At 43.2% G+C, this 17,806-nt stretch overlaps 1 protein-coding gene across 1 annotated transcript; it reads right to left on the bottom strand.

Annotated features, from left to right (window-relative positions):
- Positions 1–385: 385 nt before the first annotated feature.
- On the bottom strand, positions 386–8,098 carry Awat1 (acyl-CoA wax alcohol acyltransferase 1). Its single transcript, XM_090326398.1, has 7 exons — positions 8,023–8,098; positions 7,458–7,565; positions 7,116–7,186; positions 5,598–5,802; positions 3,988–4,159; positions 1,485–1,684; positions 386–540 (listed from the first exon to the last, which is right to left on the bottom strand). The coding sequence occupies exons 1-7, from the start codon at positions 8,096–8,098 to the stop codon at positions 386–388; spliced, it is 987 nt and encodes a 328-aa protein (XP_090182524.1).
- Positions 8,099–17,806: the final 9,708 nt, after the last annotated feature.

Below are 17,806 nucleotides of genomic sequence, written 5' to 3' on the forward strand. Positions count from 1 at the left end.
TCTTGAGTTGCTAGGATTACAGGAGTGAGCCACCAGCATCCAGAAAATGTACATTTTTATTTGAGTTCTTTAACAAAAATCGATTACAGGCTGTATGATCATTATTTGATTCCTTCATGACATGTGGTGCCTAGCTCATAGAGAGGACAGTGCAAGGGGGGAATTGGAATGTTCTTCACTGGGGAATGATTGAGAGTCCCCTGGAACCATTCCTGCAGGGGCAGGGGCAATTTTGTGTCTAGAAAGGAACTCTTGGATGCTTCTACCACTCATAGCCTCCCTCATATTCCTTCCTTTTCCACACCTTTCCCAGGTTGGGTTTCCAGCAAGTGAGCCTTCTCTGTGAGACAGGCCTCCTATGTAATCAGGCATTCAGAGTCCTCAGTCACAACAGCCGCAGCTTCTGGGTGTCAGGACATCCGTACTGGGTCTTATGCTGTTCAAATAATTTGTTCAGGGCATCCACATAGAGGGCATGGTACTTGTCCACCATCTCCTGAGTTGGCTTTTCAATATGGGGCAGTGGCAGAGGCTCTCCAACTACCAAGAAAGAAGGGAAAGAGATAAAGGAAAGTGCTAAAAAGTTCTGTGAGTGTGCATGTGTGCATGCATGTATGTGTGTGTGTGTGCACATGCCAGTGTGTGTCCACATGTGTGCAGGCATGTGCTTGCGCACATGCATATGCCAGTACTGGAGTTTGAACTCAGGACTGCTTATGGTCCCTTGACTTTATTTGCTCAAGGTTAGTACTCTACCACCTGAGCATCACCTGTATTTCTAGATTTTTGCTGTTTCACTGGGCATAAGAATCTCATGGATTTTCTCCTGCCAGAGCTGGCTTTGAGCCTTGATCCTCAGACTTCAACTTCCTGAGTAGCTAGGTATAGGCATGAGCCACTGGTACCCTGCAAGAAGCTCTGTTGTTTCTTCTTCTTCTTCTTCCTCTTCTTCTTCTTCTTCTTCTTCTTCTTCTTCTTCTTCTTCTTCTTCTTCTTCTTCTTCTTCTCCTTCTCCTTCTCCTTCTCCTTCTCCTACTTCTCCTCCTTCTCCTCCTCCTTCTTCTCCTTCTCCTTTTTCTCCTCCTCCTTCCTCCTCCTCCTCCTCCTCCTCCTCCTCCTCCTCCTCCTCCTCCTCCTCTTCCTCTTCTTCCTCCTTTTCCACATCCTCCTGCCAGTCCCGTGGCTTGAAGTCAGAGCCTGGAAACTGTACCCAAGCTTCTTTTGCCCAACTAACCCTCTGCCACTTGAACCACTTCCAGCTTTTTCAGCTTTTTCTGTGTATGTGGTACTGAGTAATCAAACTCAGGGCTTTGTGCATGGTAAGCAAGCACACTACCTCCAAGCTACACTCCCAGTCCAAGGTCTCTTTCTTCTAATAGCCTCTCCTTCACCCTTTCACTGTGTTGCCTTCTTCTCTGGTGGGGGAGGGGTGTTGGGTGAGAAAGAGCAGGAGCAGTAGCCTTGAGGCAGAAAACAGCACTCACCTACAGTGACAATAGGCCGGTGATATGGGAGCAAACCCTTGGAGCCTTCGAGGAAACCCTGTCCATAGAATACACAAAAATAGAAACCAAAGAACCACCGGAAGATGTGCTGGAACTTGTGCATTTTACTGCCCTTGTGGCACACAAATTGATCATACACTTCCGTTTCTCCAAAAGTGAAGGTGGGGACCAGATGAGCCCTGTAAGAAAACCATGAATAATTTCTCAAACTCAGGCTAGAGTATGAATTATTATAAAAGGACTTTTGCTCATGGCCAGGATCAAGTATTTGGACAAAATCCCACAGGCTCCCTGGGCACCGTGACTCATGCCTATAATCCTAGCTACTCAGGAGGCTGAGATATCAGGATCATGGTTCAAAGCCAGCCTGGGTACTAAAGTCCATGAGACCCTTATCTACAATTAACCACTAGAAAACTGGAAGTGGCGCTGTGGCTCAAGGGGTAGGGCAGTAGCCTTGAGCTTAGGGACAGTGTCCAGGCCCAGAGTACAAGACCCACAAGTGACAAAAGAAAAATAAATCCTACAAGCCCAAAACTATTTCTTTCTGCACCAATTAGTATCTCTTATCTTGCAAAGGTCCAAGCAAATGTTTTGTCTGAGTCAAACTTACAAGGGCAAAATATATATAGAGAGAGTGGGGAGGGCAGAGGAGTGGAACAAAGATACCGCAGAACACCGCATCCTAAATTGCTTTCAGGGAGATATAGAGAAGCATACACTGAACCGTTGCTATTAGAAATAAGCAGATGATAAGGGTAACTTGCATAGATGGAAATATCAGGTGCAGTCAATGAAGCTACAACAAAGGTCCTTGAGTTCTGAGGTTACAGTGAAGTCATTTCCTTTACAGTAACTGTGAGAACTCACCCTGAATATTCCACTATTCTTAATCATTTTACTACCAATAACATGAGACAGACCCAGGCTTCCTAACTTACTCAGGTGAAAGAAAAGAGAACACAGGAGCTGGGAGTTTGGCCTGGTGGTAGAGTGCTTGCCTAGCATGCACAAAGGCACAGGTTCGAATACCCCATACCACACACACAGAAAAAGCTGGAAGTGGTGCTGTGGCTCAAGTGGTAGAGCTTTAACCTTGAGAAAGCCCAAGGACAATGCTCAGGCCGTGAGTTTAAGCCCCAGGACTGGCAAAAAAAAGACTCAAGAGAACATAGTAGCTCTTTTGCAGATCCTGCAGAGTTGCTAATAACAACCTCTCAATGCTTTGTCATAATTACCTTACTGGTTCCTTGGAGCAAAAAGAGGGAAAGTGTCTCAGGTAGTCGGAAGTGGCAGGGCCTTGACTAGAACCAAGAACTCCTCAGACTTAGCTCAGAGTTCTCATATTGTGCACCAGACTGAAAAGCCTCAGACGAGGTCTTTAGAAGCAGATTCCCCATTCCTTCTGTGAGTATGCCATAGGACAGACCTGAACAAGTGAGACATCCTGTAGCTTCAGCCTTGAGCTTTCACTCAATTCTGACTTATGGGAAATCAAATATGTTGAGTTTACTGACAACTTATTGTGTGCCTCATACTAAATAGGCATTTTTTTGTTGTGCGTGTTGGTATTGGAACTTAATTTTGCTCAAGGCTGGCACTCTATCACTTAAGACACAGCCCAAGTTCTGGCTTTTTGCTAGTTAATTGGAAATAAATGTCTCAGGAACTTTCCTGCCTGGAGGTCTTCAAACCATAATCCTCGGATCTCAACCTCCTGAGTAGCAAGGGTTGCAAGTGATGCTTCCCTATAGAACTTTTTTTTTTATTTTTTGCCAGTCCTGGGCCTTGAACTCAGGGCCTAGGCACTGTCCTTGGGCTAGACCTCTACCACATGAGACACAGAACCACTTTTGGCTTTTTCCATGTATTTGGTTCTAGGGAATTGAACCCAGGTATGCTAGGCAAGCATTCTACCACTAGGCCATCCTCCTGGCCCTTCCCAGTCATGTAATGTGGGCAATTATTGACTTCCTAACGCGGCCTTAGCCTAATCATCCCTAACTGGGTTTGTGGATTGGCTCTTGCAGAACGGATGGAAATAGCTTGGAAGCATATGACCTAATTTTTTTTTTACGTTCTCCTTTTACACCTTTTCCAAATTTCAATGTCCATTTCCTCAAGAGAGTCCCACATTTCTTGAGGGTAAGATTTATATGGTAGGCATGTTTTGGTGGCTCACACCTGTAATCGTAGCTACTCAGGTGGCTGAGATCTGAGGATCATAGTTCAAAGCCAACATAGATACAAAAGTCTCTGGATGTGATGCTATGGTCAAAGTGGTTGAACACTAGCCTTGAGCTGAGGAGCTTAGGGATAACACCCAGGCCCACAATCCCACCCCCCATACACACACACACACACACACACACACACACACACACACACACACACAAGATTTACGTGGTATCCATCTTGTCATCACCCACCAGATCACAGTACTCAGACAGAACCGCTCACATTCCCTTAGAGGGACACGTACCCATGCTGAAGGGCTATGCGCACAAACCCCTTGTGCTTATGGATGAGGAGGGTGGTGTTGTTGGGCATACTTTGCAGGGCCTCTTTCACTCCTCCAATGACAATGCCTAAGAGGTTGCCAGTGCTATGGCTCAATACGTAGTCAATGGCTGGCTGACTCACAGAGCACACACCTGGAGAGTATCAAGGCATAGAGAAGAGAGCAAAAATGATTAGGAGAGGAGCAGATGTCAGAAAGGGTACAGTAGCTTCTCTGTTCTTATGAGTCCTAAGATACTCGAAAGGATTGGACTGGACAGTATGGGGAAAGATTAGGATGCAGAAAAACAGAACACACTTTACTTTGAGGCAATATGCCCATTGTGTAGAAGCTACAGCAGGCAACCATAAGAACTTTCTGAATCCCACCCTGACTTTTTCCCCCTTTTTTTTCCATTAATAGTTAAAGCCATTGTTACTGAGAGCATACTTTATGTCAGGCTTTCTGTTGAACATTTAACTTACATTTTCACATTTAATCACCATACCATAGCTGAGACTGTTGGGCTATTACCATCAGTACCACATTACAGATGAGAAAGCCGAAGCCAACAGAGCTTAACTAGTTTACCTAAGATCCCAAAGCAAGCCACAAGGTCAAGATTCAAACACAAGCCACTGAAATCCAGAATTTTGCTATGGACTACTGCTACTCTGCTGGGGTAACAGGACATGGAATTGGATGGAGGAGGGAGAGGAATCTTGGACAGTATTCATACATTGGTATGCTGAATTGAAATCCCTTTGTACAGCTACTTAAAATTCATTTTAAAAAAATAGCTGGGTGTCAGGCACCATGGCTCACACCTGTAATCCTAGCTACTCAGGAGGCTGAGATCTGAGGATCAAGGTTCAAAGCCAGCCTGGGCACAAAAAAACATGAGACTGTTATTTCCAATTAACCTCTAGAAAATGGGAAGTGGGGCTTGGCTCAAGGGTAGGGCGGTAGCCTTGAGCAGAAGATCTCAGGGACAACACCCAGACTCAGGGGTGGGGTGGTAGCCTTGAGCTGAAGAACTCAGGGACAGCGCACAGGCCAAGTTCAAGCCCCATGACCTACACAAACACAAAATAATAATTGGGTGCTGGTGACTCCTGGTTACTCAGGTGGTTAAGATCTAAGGATTGAAGTTTGAAGTCAGCCTGGGGAAGTGGCGCTTGGCTCAAGGGTTAGGATGGTAACCTTGAGCTGAAGAGCTCAGCTGCAGCACCAGGCCCAGAGTTCAATCCCCACAACCAATAAAAATAAATAAATAAATAAATAAATAAATAAATAAATAAATAAATAAATGAAGGTATATTTAAAGTCAGCCTGGGCTGGAAAATCAGTGAGAGTCTTACTGTGGCTTAAGTGGTATAGCACTAGCCATGAACAAAAGAGCTCAGGGGCAATCTCCAGGCCCTGAGTTCAATGCCCAGGACTGATACAAAAGCAGATATATGATAGATTAGATAGATAGATAGATAGATAGATAGATAGATAGATAGATAGATAGATGGAATCAGTCTGAATTTTATGGCAGAGGCGCAGGTAAACACTCTAGAATCTCCCATGAATATGGTCAAAAGCACCTTTGGCCATGAGGTAGTCTCTGATAAAAGGGATCTTGAAGAACCAGGAGAGAGTGGCCAAGTAAGGAGTGATGCCTGGGAAGGTCTTTGAAAAGGCTGTGGCTTCAGTGCAGAAGTTACAGAAGGCACCGAAGGTCAGGAGGCCATGTGGGTGAACCCCCATGATGTAGTTGTGCTCAGGTGATAGATCCTTTGTCTTCAGGATCTGGAGCCATGGAGAGAAAAGGCAGAGACAGCACAATGAGCTCACTTGGAGAAGCCAGGGACAGCTTCATGGTGGTTGGGGATGTTCAGTGAAACAGTTTGTCAATACACAGAACATCTATGACTTTCAGGAGGCCCCTATGCTGGCCTTGTCCACCTTGGGGTGACGAGGTAAGATCGAGGACATTTGCAGCTATCCAGACTCTTGCCTTTAGCTGCAAGTAGTCTTGACCATGTGACAAAAGCCAGGAAGCTCAGCTCTAAAAAAATCAGGCCAGTGTTTGTGAGCTATTTCAAAGAGTATCAAGAGTATCCACAGATCTCAGCCTTCTGAGTAGCTAGGATTATAGGTGTGAGCCACTGGCACCTGGCTGCTATTGACCTTGTTTTACAGTTGTAACACTGGCTTTTGTCACCTTCTCCCTGACTGGCTATCATAGGTACCTAACTGGTTCTCATCTCCAGTCTTTTTCTATCCACATGTATCCTACCCAGTATACATTTCTGAAACCACTTTCTGACATTGCTCCTGCCTACCCTCACCTCCATACCTCCATGCCTGCCTAGATAACTTCTATTGAACCTTGAAACCTCTGCTTAGGTATTCCCTTTTCCTTTCCTCCCTCCCTCCCTCCCTCCCTCCCTCCCTCCCTCCCTCCCTTCCTTCCTTCCTTCCTTCCTTCCTTCCTTCCTTCTTTCTTTCTTTCTTTTGTTCGTCGTGGGACTTGAACTCTGGGCCTGGGCATTGTCCTGAGCTCTTCAGCTCCAGATTACCTCCCTACCCCTTGAGCCACAGCACCACTTTCGGTTTTCTAGTGGTTAAGAGTCTCACAGACTTTAGTGCCCAGGCTGGCTTTGAACCACGATCCTCAGATCTCAGCCTTCTGAGTAGCTAGGATTACAAGCAGGAGCTACCGTGTCCGGCTTCCGATATTCCCTTTTCTTCATGAGACTCCCTCAGTGCCTGGTACCAAACTGTAAATATGCAATTGCCTGTCCTTCCCCATCAGAGGCGAGCTCCTTGATGGCAAAGAGTCACATGCTATTCACTTCTCATTACCTTAAACATGGTTTGTTAATCTGAACTGAGGTGAATTGTACTGGCAAACACATTACAAATAGCAAATGTCTGTGTCACTTGGTGGGCCAGGCCAAGGATGTCCAAAATATCCCAGTTGAGTACAGAGGATCCTGAACTCATCTAGCTTGACTGAAGCTTTGGGATGCTCCTCTTAGGATGACCCTAGTTATTTGGTATAAGTGCCTACCTAGCATTTGGGACTCTCAGAGGGACACTGGAGAAGTGATGTTTACCGTTATAGGGAAATAATCCCTGATGTGGGTCCAGACATGCCAATTCCTTACCCATGATGAACGCCTACCACCTGAGAGAAAAATATGTTAGGAAGAAAGAAAACAATGGCATTATTAAGAGCCACATTATCCCTTTCACTCACCCATTGACCTTCTTTCTAGGACTATGGTTATGCTAAGGAGATGGGAATGGGAAACCCTCCGTTCCCTTCCCCGAATATGGCCCACTGCCTCCTTTCTGTGACTCCAAAATAGGAAGAGGCCCATGGCATAAGGATCCAGACTCACCATGCAGGGCTGCAGGTTAAATGAGAACATTCTTTTTTGTTCCATGAGTCTTACCTTGTTCTGGAGTCTTCCAGTCCAGGATTAACCAGGCAAGGTAAAGTGTGGGAAGCGGCCACAAAGATGTAAACAACAAGAAAATTAACAGTGGCTGCAAGATAAAAACTGATGAAGGATTGGATCAGACCAAATTTATACTGCCAGCAGAACCTGATCATGTCTAGTCTCATCTCCAACTCTCCATATTACCTACACTTCTTGTCTTGGCTTTCAGCACACTTCACATCCTGCTCAGCCATCATCCATGACCATTTGCCCTTTAAAATTGCCTTCTGTTGCTCAGGTGCTGGTAGCTCACACCTGTAATCCTAGCTACTCAGGAGGTTGAGATCTGAGGGTCACAATACAAAGCTAGCCCAGGCAGAGCTGATCTTATCTCCACTAAACTACAAAAAAGAAAAAGAATTGCCACTCATTCAATTCAATACTCTCTTAACTCTTAACTACAAACATCTCAGATGACCAAAAGGCTAGAGATGAGGCTTCCTTTGATCACACACATAGCCTTCGACCTGCTTCTGGCTTCTGCCTTCTCATTGAACATGGCTGGGTAGGTACTCACACATGAAAAGGTAGCTCAAGGGCCACTGAAGAAGGCCCAGTGACTGGATGTAATTAGGCTGCTTAGAGCAAGGCATGATGCCCGAAAGCCTTGAAGGAGCCAGTGATCTCAGAGCCCGTGTTCTAAGGAGAGGTGCTAGCAACCTCTGGAAGCTCACTCCAGAGTGAACTTGAATGACTATGAGAGCTTGAAACCTGCCCTCTCCCCCACCCTTGTTCCACCCCCATCCCCACCCACTGCAAGGACAGGCTCTGGAAGTCTGAGGACTGCCCCATCAGGTCTAGCTCAGCCCCATCTGCCCTTTCACTCTCTTTACCAAGATTATTAGGACATCAGGAAAGAGAAAGGGGAGAATGACTCTCCTTCACTTCAAGTGACACACACTTCCAGGTCACTCAGAGACTAGACAGGCCATCAGCTTAAGGAGGTGATTAATGGAAGGGTATTTGTGGGAGTTATGGGGTGAGGTTCACTAGGGATTATGTCTCTCTTACTCTGATGCACTCTGATTTCCTGGTGCCCTACACTGGCAACTTGTAGTTATTTTATTGTCAGAGTAATGTATAGAGCAGTTACAGTTACATACATAAGGTAGTGAGTAGAATACTTCTTGAACATTTTTACCCCTTCCCATCTGTTTCTCCCACATTCCCTCCTCCCACCCCTCTCGAGTTATAAAGTTCATTTCCTACATATTTTCTTGTGAAGATTGTTGCTACACTGGTTCTTTATATTATACAATTTTCCACAAATACATGAAACAAAAGAATTGAATAAAATCTTCCTCTTCAAGATTTTGAACTCAGACAATGACAGTTGCTGGTGGGGTTGTGGAGAGAAAGGAACCCTACTACACTGCTGGTGGGAATGTAGACTAGTTCAGCCACTCTGGAAAGCAGTGTGGAGGTTTCTTAAAGAACTCAAAATTGATCTTCTCTACGATCCTGCCCACTTCTGGGCATCTATCTTGAACATCATAACCCAGGATATGATAAGGACACCTGCTCAGCTATGTTCATCTCTGCAGTATTCACAATAGCCAGGTGATGGAAACAATCCAGATGCCCTACAGCAGATGAATAGATACAGAAATGTGGTATACATACACAATGGAATTCTACATAGCCAACAGACAAGATAAAATAATGGCATTCACAGGGAAGTGGATAAATCTAGAGCGAATCATGTTGAGTGAGACAAGTCAAGACCTAAGGAACAAAAGGCACATGGTATCCTTAATATGTGGCTATTAAATCCAAACAGTGCAAGAGCGAGGACTCAATATTTGTGTTCCCAATGCTATGGACATGTCTATTGGAAATATAAACACAACTACATAGACATAAAATTTATGACTCTATTAGACATAATGGTTTATTACATAGATTAATATGTATCTTTGACATACAAACCCTCAGCCTAATTTTAATTATGTTCTAAAATCTAAATGGAAACAATCCAGATGCTCTACAGCAGATGAATGGATACAGAAAATGTGGTATACATACACAATGGAATTCTACATAGCCAACAGACAAGATAAAAATCAATGTTAATAAATTCTTTAATAAAAAAACCTTTCTCTAGGCTGGATAAGTGGGACTACATTAAGCTGCAGAGCTTTTGTATGGCAAAGGACATAGCTAGTAAATTAATTAGGAAGCCTACAGAGTGAGAGAAGATCTTCACCAACCAAACAACAGACAAAGGCCTCATATCTAAAATATATCAACAACTCAAAAAATTGAATCAGTCCAAAACTAATCTCCAAAGTAACAACCATCCCATTAAAAAATGGGCCAAAGACTTAGAGTCTTCTCTGAAGAAGAAACAAAAATGGCCTATAGACACATGAAGAAATGCTCAACATCTCTGGTCATAAAAGAAATGCAAATCAAAACAACTCTAAGATTCCACCTCACTCCAGTTAGAATGGCCAGGATCAGGAAAACAAATAACAACAGATGCTGGAGGGGATGTGGCCACGAGGGATCACTACTACACTGTTGGTGGGAGTGCAAACTCGTTCAACCACTATGGAAAGCAGTGTGGCAGTGCCTCAAAAGGCTAAACATAGAACTCCCCTATGACCCAGCAATTCCACTACTTGGCATTTACCCAACCATCCAGAATCTAGGGCATACTAAATCCACTAGCACAACAATGTTCATTGCAGCATTATTCACCATAGCAAAGATATGGAACCAACCTAGATGTCCCTCAGTTGATGAGTGGATCAACAAGTTGTGGTATTTGTACACAATGGAATTCTATGATGCTGTCAGAAAAAATGACATCAACCCATTTGTTAGGAAATGGAAAGACTTAGAAAAAATCATATTAAGTGAAGTAAGCCAGACTCAAAGGAACTTAAGCTAAATGGTTTCCCTCATTTGTCATAATCAGCAGAAACCTGGGGCTCTACTAGCAGAGATCTGCAATAGAGCAAAATCTTGATACATAAGCCCATATAGTATGAAGCTAATTGAAAGGACCTCTAGGATATTGAAACAAAAGCCATATAACGAATGATTGTTGTCCTTAATGTACTATGTTATCTCTCATCTCCTTTGCTGTCCCTTGGGTATCTCATATTGTTATAGTATCTCACTTTGTTATCTGATATATTGAATTTATTTGTATTTGGTTATTTGAAATTTGATAGGGAAGGGGGGAAAACCAAGACGGGGGGTGGGTGGTGGGTGGGGGGGAGGGTAATGGGGACCAAGACATGTGAAAGGGTATCAATGTATGTGAATTAATGCACCTCCTATCTGGCAAATATCACGTAACCCTTTTATTAATTACAATAAAATTATTAAAAAATGAAAAAAAACTTTCTCTTTATGTTCATTTTAAATTATTGTTAGATCTCCAGCACTGAAAAATAAGCTAAGCCAAAATTTCAAAACATTGAAAGGGATGGCATCAATAATGGCTTATTTTATTTATGCCAGTTCTGGAGTTTTAGCTAAAGACCTGGGTGCTGTCCCTGAGGATTTTTTTGTAGCACCAATTGAGAACAAATCCATTTCTAAAATGTATTCTATTGATAATTGATGTTGTTAAATGCTAGCCACTTTTGTACAATTAAAGATAATAAAAATATGATTTAAAACCTCAAACTCCTGCAGACCCCCCAAAAGATCCACCAACCACTAACATTTTGTTGTGCTTGTTCTTCTCTCTCATCACCTTTTTTCTTCCAGTATTTTACAACAATTCTAAGACAACACACCATATAACCACAAAATAATTTATTACATATCTACAAATACACATCTATTTTCTTCCATAAGAACATCATCATTGGTTATGTAAACACACTCATTATAGATAGATACATAGGTAGATATGCATTATATAGGAATACATTTAAATATATGTGAATATATTTTCCTTTATCCAGATTTTCATGGGAATTATGGGGTACTTCATTACTTTTGCAAGCATAACTCCTATATATATTACATGTATACATTATTATCTATCTATAATATCACTTAGCATAAATCTATTATTCAGAATTTCTACTTCTAATGATTAATATGGGTTTCTTTTTTTTGTTGTTTTTTTTTTTTCTTGCGAGTCCTGGGCTTGAGCTCAGGGCCTGAGCACTGTCCTTGGACTTTCTCAAGGCTAGAGCTCTACCACTTGAGCCTCAGCATCACTTCCGGCTTTTTCCTATATGTGGTACCGAGGAATTGAACCCGGGTCTTCATGCATGCTAGGCAAGCACTTTAACCACTAGGCCAAACTCCCAGCCTGATTTTGTTTTCTTGTACCAGCCCTGAGGCTCAAACACTTAGCCTGGGAGCTGTCCCTGAGCTCCTCTCGTTTGTTTGTCTTTTTTTTGTCTGTCCTGAAGATTGACTTCTAGGCCTGGTGCTCTTCCTAAGCTCTTCAGCTAATTGCTACTGCCCTACCCCTTAAGCCACAGCACCACTTCCTGTTTTCTAGTGGTTAGTTGGAGATAAGAATCTCATGTTCTTAGTGCCTGGGCTGGCTTTCAACTGTGATCCTCAGATCTCAGCCTCCTGAGTAGTTAGGATTATAGGTGTGAGCCACCACGCCAGGCCCTGAACTCCTTTATGCTCATGACTACTGCTCTACCACTAGATCCACAGCAACACTTCTGACTTTTTCAGTGATTAATTGTAGATAGGAGTCTCACAAACTTTCCTGCCTGGGCTGTCTTTGAACTGCAATCCTCAGATAGTCTTCTGAGTAGCTAGAATACAGGCATGAGCCACCAGCTCCTGACACAATTAATATGTTTTATCTTACACACACACACAACATGAATGCTATCACTTTTTAATAAATGCAACAGGACCAGGAGTTTGGCCTAGTGGTTAAAGTGCTTGACTAGCATGCATGATGACCCGGGTTCGATTCCTCGGTACCGCATACATAGAAAAAAGCCAGAAGTGGTGCTGAGGCTCAAGTGGTAGAGCTCTAGTCTTGAGAAAGTCCAAGGACAGTGCTCAGGCCCTGAGCTCAAGCCCAGGACTGGCAAAAAAACAAAACAAAACAAAAAACCAAAAAACAAAACAAAACAAAACAAAAAATAAATGCAACAATTTTTTGTCAGTCCTAGGGCTTGAACTTAGGGCCTGAGCACTCTCTTTGGGCTTTTTCTCAAGACTAGCACTGTATCACTTGAGCCACAGCACCACTTATGGCTTTTTCTATGTATATGGTACCTAGGAATCGAACCCCAGTCTTCGTGCATGCCAGGCAAGCACTCTACCACTATGCCGTGCTCCCACTCTCCCCCACGTTTTTTGGTCAGTTATGGCCTTGAACTCTGGGCCTGGGCATTGTCCCTGAGCTCTTCAGCTCAAGGCTATTGCCCTACTCCTTGAGGTACAGGGCCATTTGTGGTTTTGTGGTGGTTAGTTGGAGATAACAGTCTCATGTTCTTAGTGCCTCAGCTGGCTTTGAAATGTGATCCTCAAATCTCAGCCTCCTGAGTAGCTAGGATTGCAGGTGTGAGCCACCATGCCTGGCTCAAATGTAACAATTTTGAGCTTCACATCTCTTGAGTTTGTCTGTCTCATTGTGAAGTGGAACCCACAGATAAAAACTACCTAAAACAAATGGGTGCTTGTTTTGAACCAAAAAAGCCAGAAATAGAACTGTGGCTCAAGTGGTATAGTGTTGGCCTTGAGGGGAAAATAAAGCTCAGAGAAAGCACTTAGTCCCAGGACTGTCCCCCCAAAAACCTATCTAAACAAATATATAGCCGAATGAATTACTATTATCAGACAAACACTTTATAATCCTCACTAGGCCTCAGAATGTTCACTAGGTGCCAGTCACAACCCTCTTCTTTCTGGGGCTTGAACTTAGGCCTAGGAGCTGTCCCAGAGCTTTCTTTGCTTAAGGCTAGCACTCTACCACATGAGCCATCGCTCCACTTGTGGCTTTTTTTTGGTAATTTATTGGAATAAAGAGTCTCATAGACTTTTGTCAGGGCTGGCTTCGGATCATGATCCTCAGATGTCAGACTCTTGAGTAGTTAGAATTACAAGCATGAGCCACGGGTGCACAGTAGCATCTTTTTTTTTTTCTCCATATTTTTTTATTGTAATTAGTAAAAGGGTTACATGATATTTGCCAGATAGAAGGTGCATTAATTCACATACATTGATACCCTTTCACATGTCTTGGTACCCATTTCCCCCCCCCCACACACACACCCCACCCAGTAGCATCTTATATAACCATGAAATATTTGATACAACAGAGAAATCAATATTAGTGAATTTCTGTGAAACTCTAGGTTTTATTTGGGTCACTCTCATTTTTTTTTGCATCCTTGCCTACTTCCTGTTCTAGGATTCCACTAGAATTCCACTTTGTGTCTAACCATCGTGACTTCTTAAGTTCCTCCAATGGAGAACACTTCCTATGTCTTCCTTAGCCTCTCTTAATTGTGGCACTCTTGAAGATTTCAAGTACTTAAGGCTGAGCTGACAGAATTTTACATGTAGAATTCTGTACCATCTGCACAGTCTTACCATGGATTTCAGCATTGCTTTTATTTCCACAGTCTGGCATCTGAACTGAAAGACTGAGTAGGATTCAGATTTGGTCCCTTTGGCAAGATCTTAATTTGCCTTCTTTTTTTTGCCAGTCCTAGCACTTGAACTCAGGGCCTGGGCACTGTTCTTGAGTTTTATTCAACGCTAGCGCCCCTACCACTTAAGCCACAGCATCATTCTGGCTTTTTCTGTGTATTTGGTAGCAGAGATTCGAACTCAGGACTTCATGCAGGCTAGGCAAGCACTCTACCACTAGGCTACTTCCTGACCCCTCTTAATTTGCTTTTTTGTTTTGTATTTGTGCTGATCCTGGTGTTTGAACTCAGGCCCTGTTGCTATCTCTGAGTTTTTTTTTTTGCACCAGGCTAGCTCTAGTCCTAGCTTTGCTGTGCTTTGTTGAAGAATCACATGGACATTTCCTGCCAGACCTGGCTTCCAACTGCTATCCTAGGGTCAATTTCCTGAATAGTTAGAATTATAGGCATGAGCCACCAGCATCCAAACTCAATTTGCTTCTCATATAAAACTTCTTCCTTCCTGCTCTCCTTTCTCCTTATGCCTTCAACTTATTAAAGAAAACAGTGTTTCCTTGAAGTAAGCCAGCTTTCCTGACCATTGCTTCCATGAACAGAAAGGAGTATGAGCCTTGTTGCTAAGTGAGACTCAATCCAGGCCAAACTGGAAGTGTAGGTAAAGCCTTCATTCATGAATGAATTCATAACTTCATAAATTTATGCCTATTATAGAAAGTACGGTGTATATGTCACATTTGTGCCTTTTTGCAGCTGAAGATTGGGTACATTTAGAGGAATAGGGGCCATTAATTGTTCTTAATTTCTGGAACAATCTAGGAGCCAGTGTGGGGTGAACAAAAATTAGTTGTCTTAAGGTTGAAGCCTGTAGTTGGATTTTTTAAGGTGTAATGAGATCCTTGACATCCTATAGAACAATGTACGGCTTGCAGACTTTAACAGAACACAATAAACTCCACTAACAGAGCACCAAGGACAATTATTTTTTTGTGGGAAATATTTTTATTGTAATTAATAGAAGGGTTATAGTACATTCACCAGATAGAAGGTGCATTACTTCACAAACACTGATACCCTTTCTCATGTCAAGGAGAAATTTTTAAAGGAAAGAAATGCTGGGGACTAGTGGTTCTAGCTTATAATTCTAGCTATCAGGAGGCTAAGAACTGAGCATGAGGGTTTGAAGCTAGCCTAGGCAGGAAAGACCATGGGATTTTTTTTGCAAGTCCTGGGGCTTGATCTCAAGGCTTGGCCACTGTCCTTGGGCACTTTTGTTCAAAGCTAGCACTCTGCCATTCAAGCCACAGCAACAGTTCTGGCTTTTTCTGTGCATGTGGTACCTAGAAATCGAACCCAAGGCTTCCTACATGCAAGGCAAGCATTCTATTACTAGGCTACACTCCCGGCCCCATGTCCATGGAATTTTTATCCCCAAATAACTACCAAAATCCCAGATCTTCAATTATTAGGACAGCAGACTTTAGTGGAAAAAGCCAAGTGTGAGTTGAATTCAAGCCCCAGTACGCACAAAATAAGTAAATAATTTTTTTTAAAAAAATAGAAGAAAACAGAATAAGGAAAGGAAAGCAAGTACTGAGTTTTGAAGCTGTTTGGTAATAAAGGAGTTTTCAGTCAGGTGCCTAGGCAGGAACACCCATGAGACTCTTATTTCTAGTTAATCACCAGAAATCTAGAAGTATAGCTGAAAGTGGTCAAATGCTAGCCTTGAGCGAAAGAGTTCAGGAACAGCCCCCAGGCCATGAGTTCAAGCCTCATGACAAACCAAAAGAGAGAGAGAGGGGGGGGGAGGAAGAAGAAGGAGGAGGAGGAGGAGGAGGAGGAGGAGGAGGAGGAGGAGGAGGAAGAAGAAGAAGAAGAAGAAGAAGAAGAAGAAGAAGAAGAAGAAGAAGAAGAAGGAGGAGGAGGAAAGGAAGGAAGGAAGGAAGGAAGGAAGGAAGGAAGGAAGGAAGGAAGGAAGGAAGGAAGGAAGGAAGGAAGGAAGGGAGGGAGGGAGGGAGGGAGGAAGGAAGCAAGCCAGCAAGCAAGCCAGGCACGATGGCTCATGTTGTAATCCTAGCTACTCAGGTGGATCAAGGTTCAAAACCAGACCAGGCACAAAAGGACTTGAGAGTCTTATTTCCAATTTACCTCTAGAAAATGAGAAGTGGGGCTGAGGCTCAAGGGGTTTGGCGGTAGCCTAGAGCTAAAGAGCTCAGAGACAGCACTCAGGCTAAGTTCAAGCCCTATGACCTGCAAGAAAGATAGAAAGAAAGAAGAGAGAGAGAGAGAGAGAGAGAGAGAGAGAGAGAGAGAGAGAGAGAGAGAGAGAGAGAGAGAGAGAGAGAGAGAGAGAGAGAAAGAAAGGAAGGAAGGAAGGAAGAAAGGAAGGAAATTGATTTTCATAGATGTTGCATTCACAATCCCAGGGCATCTTCTTAATCCAGGTCTTCCTGGCCTTGGTGCAAGTCACTTACTCAGTTGTTTCAGCTGGGCTGCTTCCCTGCCCTGCCCTGCCCTGCAGGTGTGCTACCATCCTCGTGGTCAGAGGTAAACGTCCTTCCTAGCAAATACAGGAGATTTGCACTCTTTCTCAAGGAGAATATCCTGACCCACATCAGTTCCCTCACCACACATTCTTGTCCTTGTAAATTGTCTTCTCCAGGAAGCTAGCCTCCTGCCTTTACCTTTAATAATGTGTGAATTCTGTTTCCTCCTGTGTTTCTCTTCGTCCCACTAAAGAAAAAAAAAGAGATAAGTTGTGAGAAGACACTCGGGCTGCAAAAATTGATATGTACATGTATTTCGATTTGACACCAGATCTCAATACGTGTGTGTGTGTGTGTGTGTGTGTGTGTGTGTGTGTGTTTAAAATACTTTGAATCTTCATGTGATAACATTTTTTATCTCAATTGAGAGATATAAGACAAACTGAAGAAAATATGTATATGCCTTATGATAACATTTGTATATATTTGCAAAAATGTATGTGAAAGTATGTTATTTACTAATTGCAAGCAATGTTTGAGCTAGATAGGGCTTGTTAAGTTCTTGTAACAATGTACTTCACCATTCCTCAGTTTGTTTTGACAGGTTGGGGCCAATAGCATGTTATCCTTTTAAAAATTGAAATGTAGGGGCCTGGAGTTTGGCCTAGTAGTAGAGTGCTTGCCTAGCATGCATGAAGATCCCGGTTCAATTCCTTGGTACCACATACATAGGAAAAAAAAGAGCTGGAAGTGGTGCTGAGGCTCAAGTGGTAGAGTTCTAGCCTTGAGAAAAATCCAAGGACAGTGCTGTAGCCCTGAGCTCAAGCACAGGACTGACAAAAATACTGAAATGTAGGTGCAGATATGAGTCACTGGTAAGAGTTTGGCTATAATTCTAGCTCCTCAGGAAACTGAGATCTGAGAGTTGTGATTCAAAGCCAGTCAAGTCAAGAAAGTCTGTGATTATCTCCAATGAGCCAGAAGTGGAGCTGTAGCTCAAATGATAGAGTGCTATCCTTGGGCATAAAAGCTCAGAACAGTACCCTGGCCCTCAGTTCAAGCTCTAGGATTGGAACACACACACAAAAAAGAGTTAGGGGGGCCAGGAGTTTGGCCTAGTGGTTAAAGTGCTTGCCTAGCATGCATGAATACCCGGGTTCGATTCCTCGGTACCACATACATAGAAAAAAGCCGGAAGTGTTGCTGAGGCTCAAGT

The sequence above is a fragment of the Megascapheus bottae genome, chromosome X (assembly GCF_031878675.1).
Source record: "Megascapheus bottae isolate mThoBot1 chromosome X, mThoBot2.hap1, whole genome shotgun sequence".
NCBI lineage: Eukaryota > Metazoa > Chordata > Mammalia > Rodentia > Geomyidae > Megascapheus > Megascapheus bottae.

What these genes read in the sequence shown, in the direction of transcription:
- Awat1 (XM_090326398.1), bottom strand. Translation starts at nt 8,098, where the DNA reads ATGCCTTGCTCTAAGCAGCCTAATTACATCCAGTCACTGGGCCTTCTT. An exon ending in GGGATTATTTCCCTATAACG is followed by an intron (nt 5,803 to 7,115) that starts GTAAACATCACT and finishes CCATGGCTCCAG; the next exon opens with ATCCTGAAGACAAAGGATCT. An exon ending in CCGGCCTATTGTCACTGTAG is followed by an intron (nt 541 to 1,484) that starts GTGAGTGCTGTT and finishes CTTTCTTGGTAG; the next exon opens with TTGGAGAGCCTCTGCCACTG.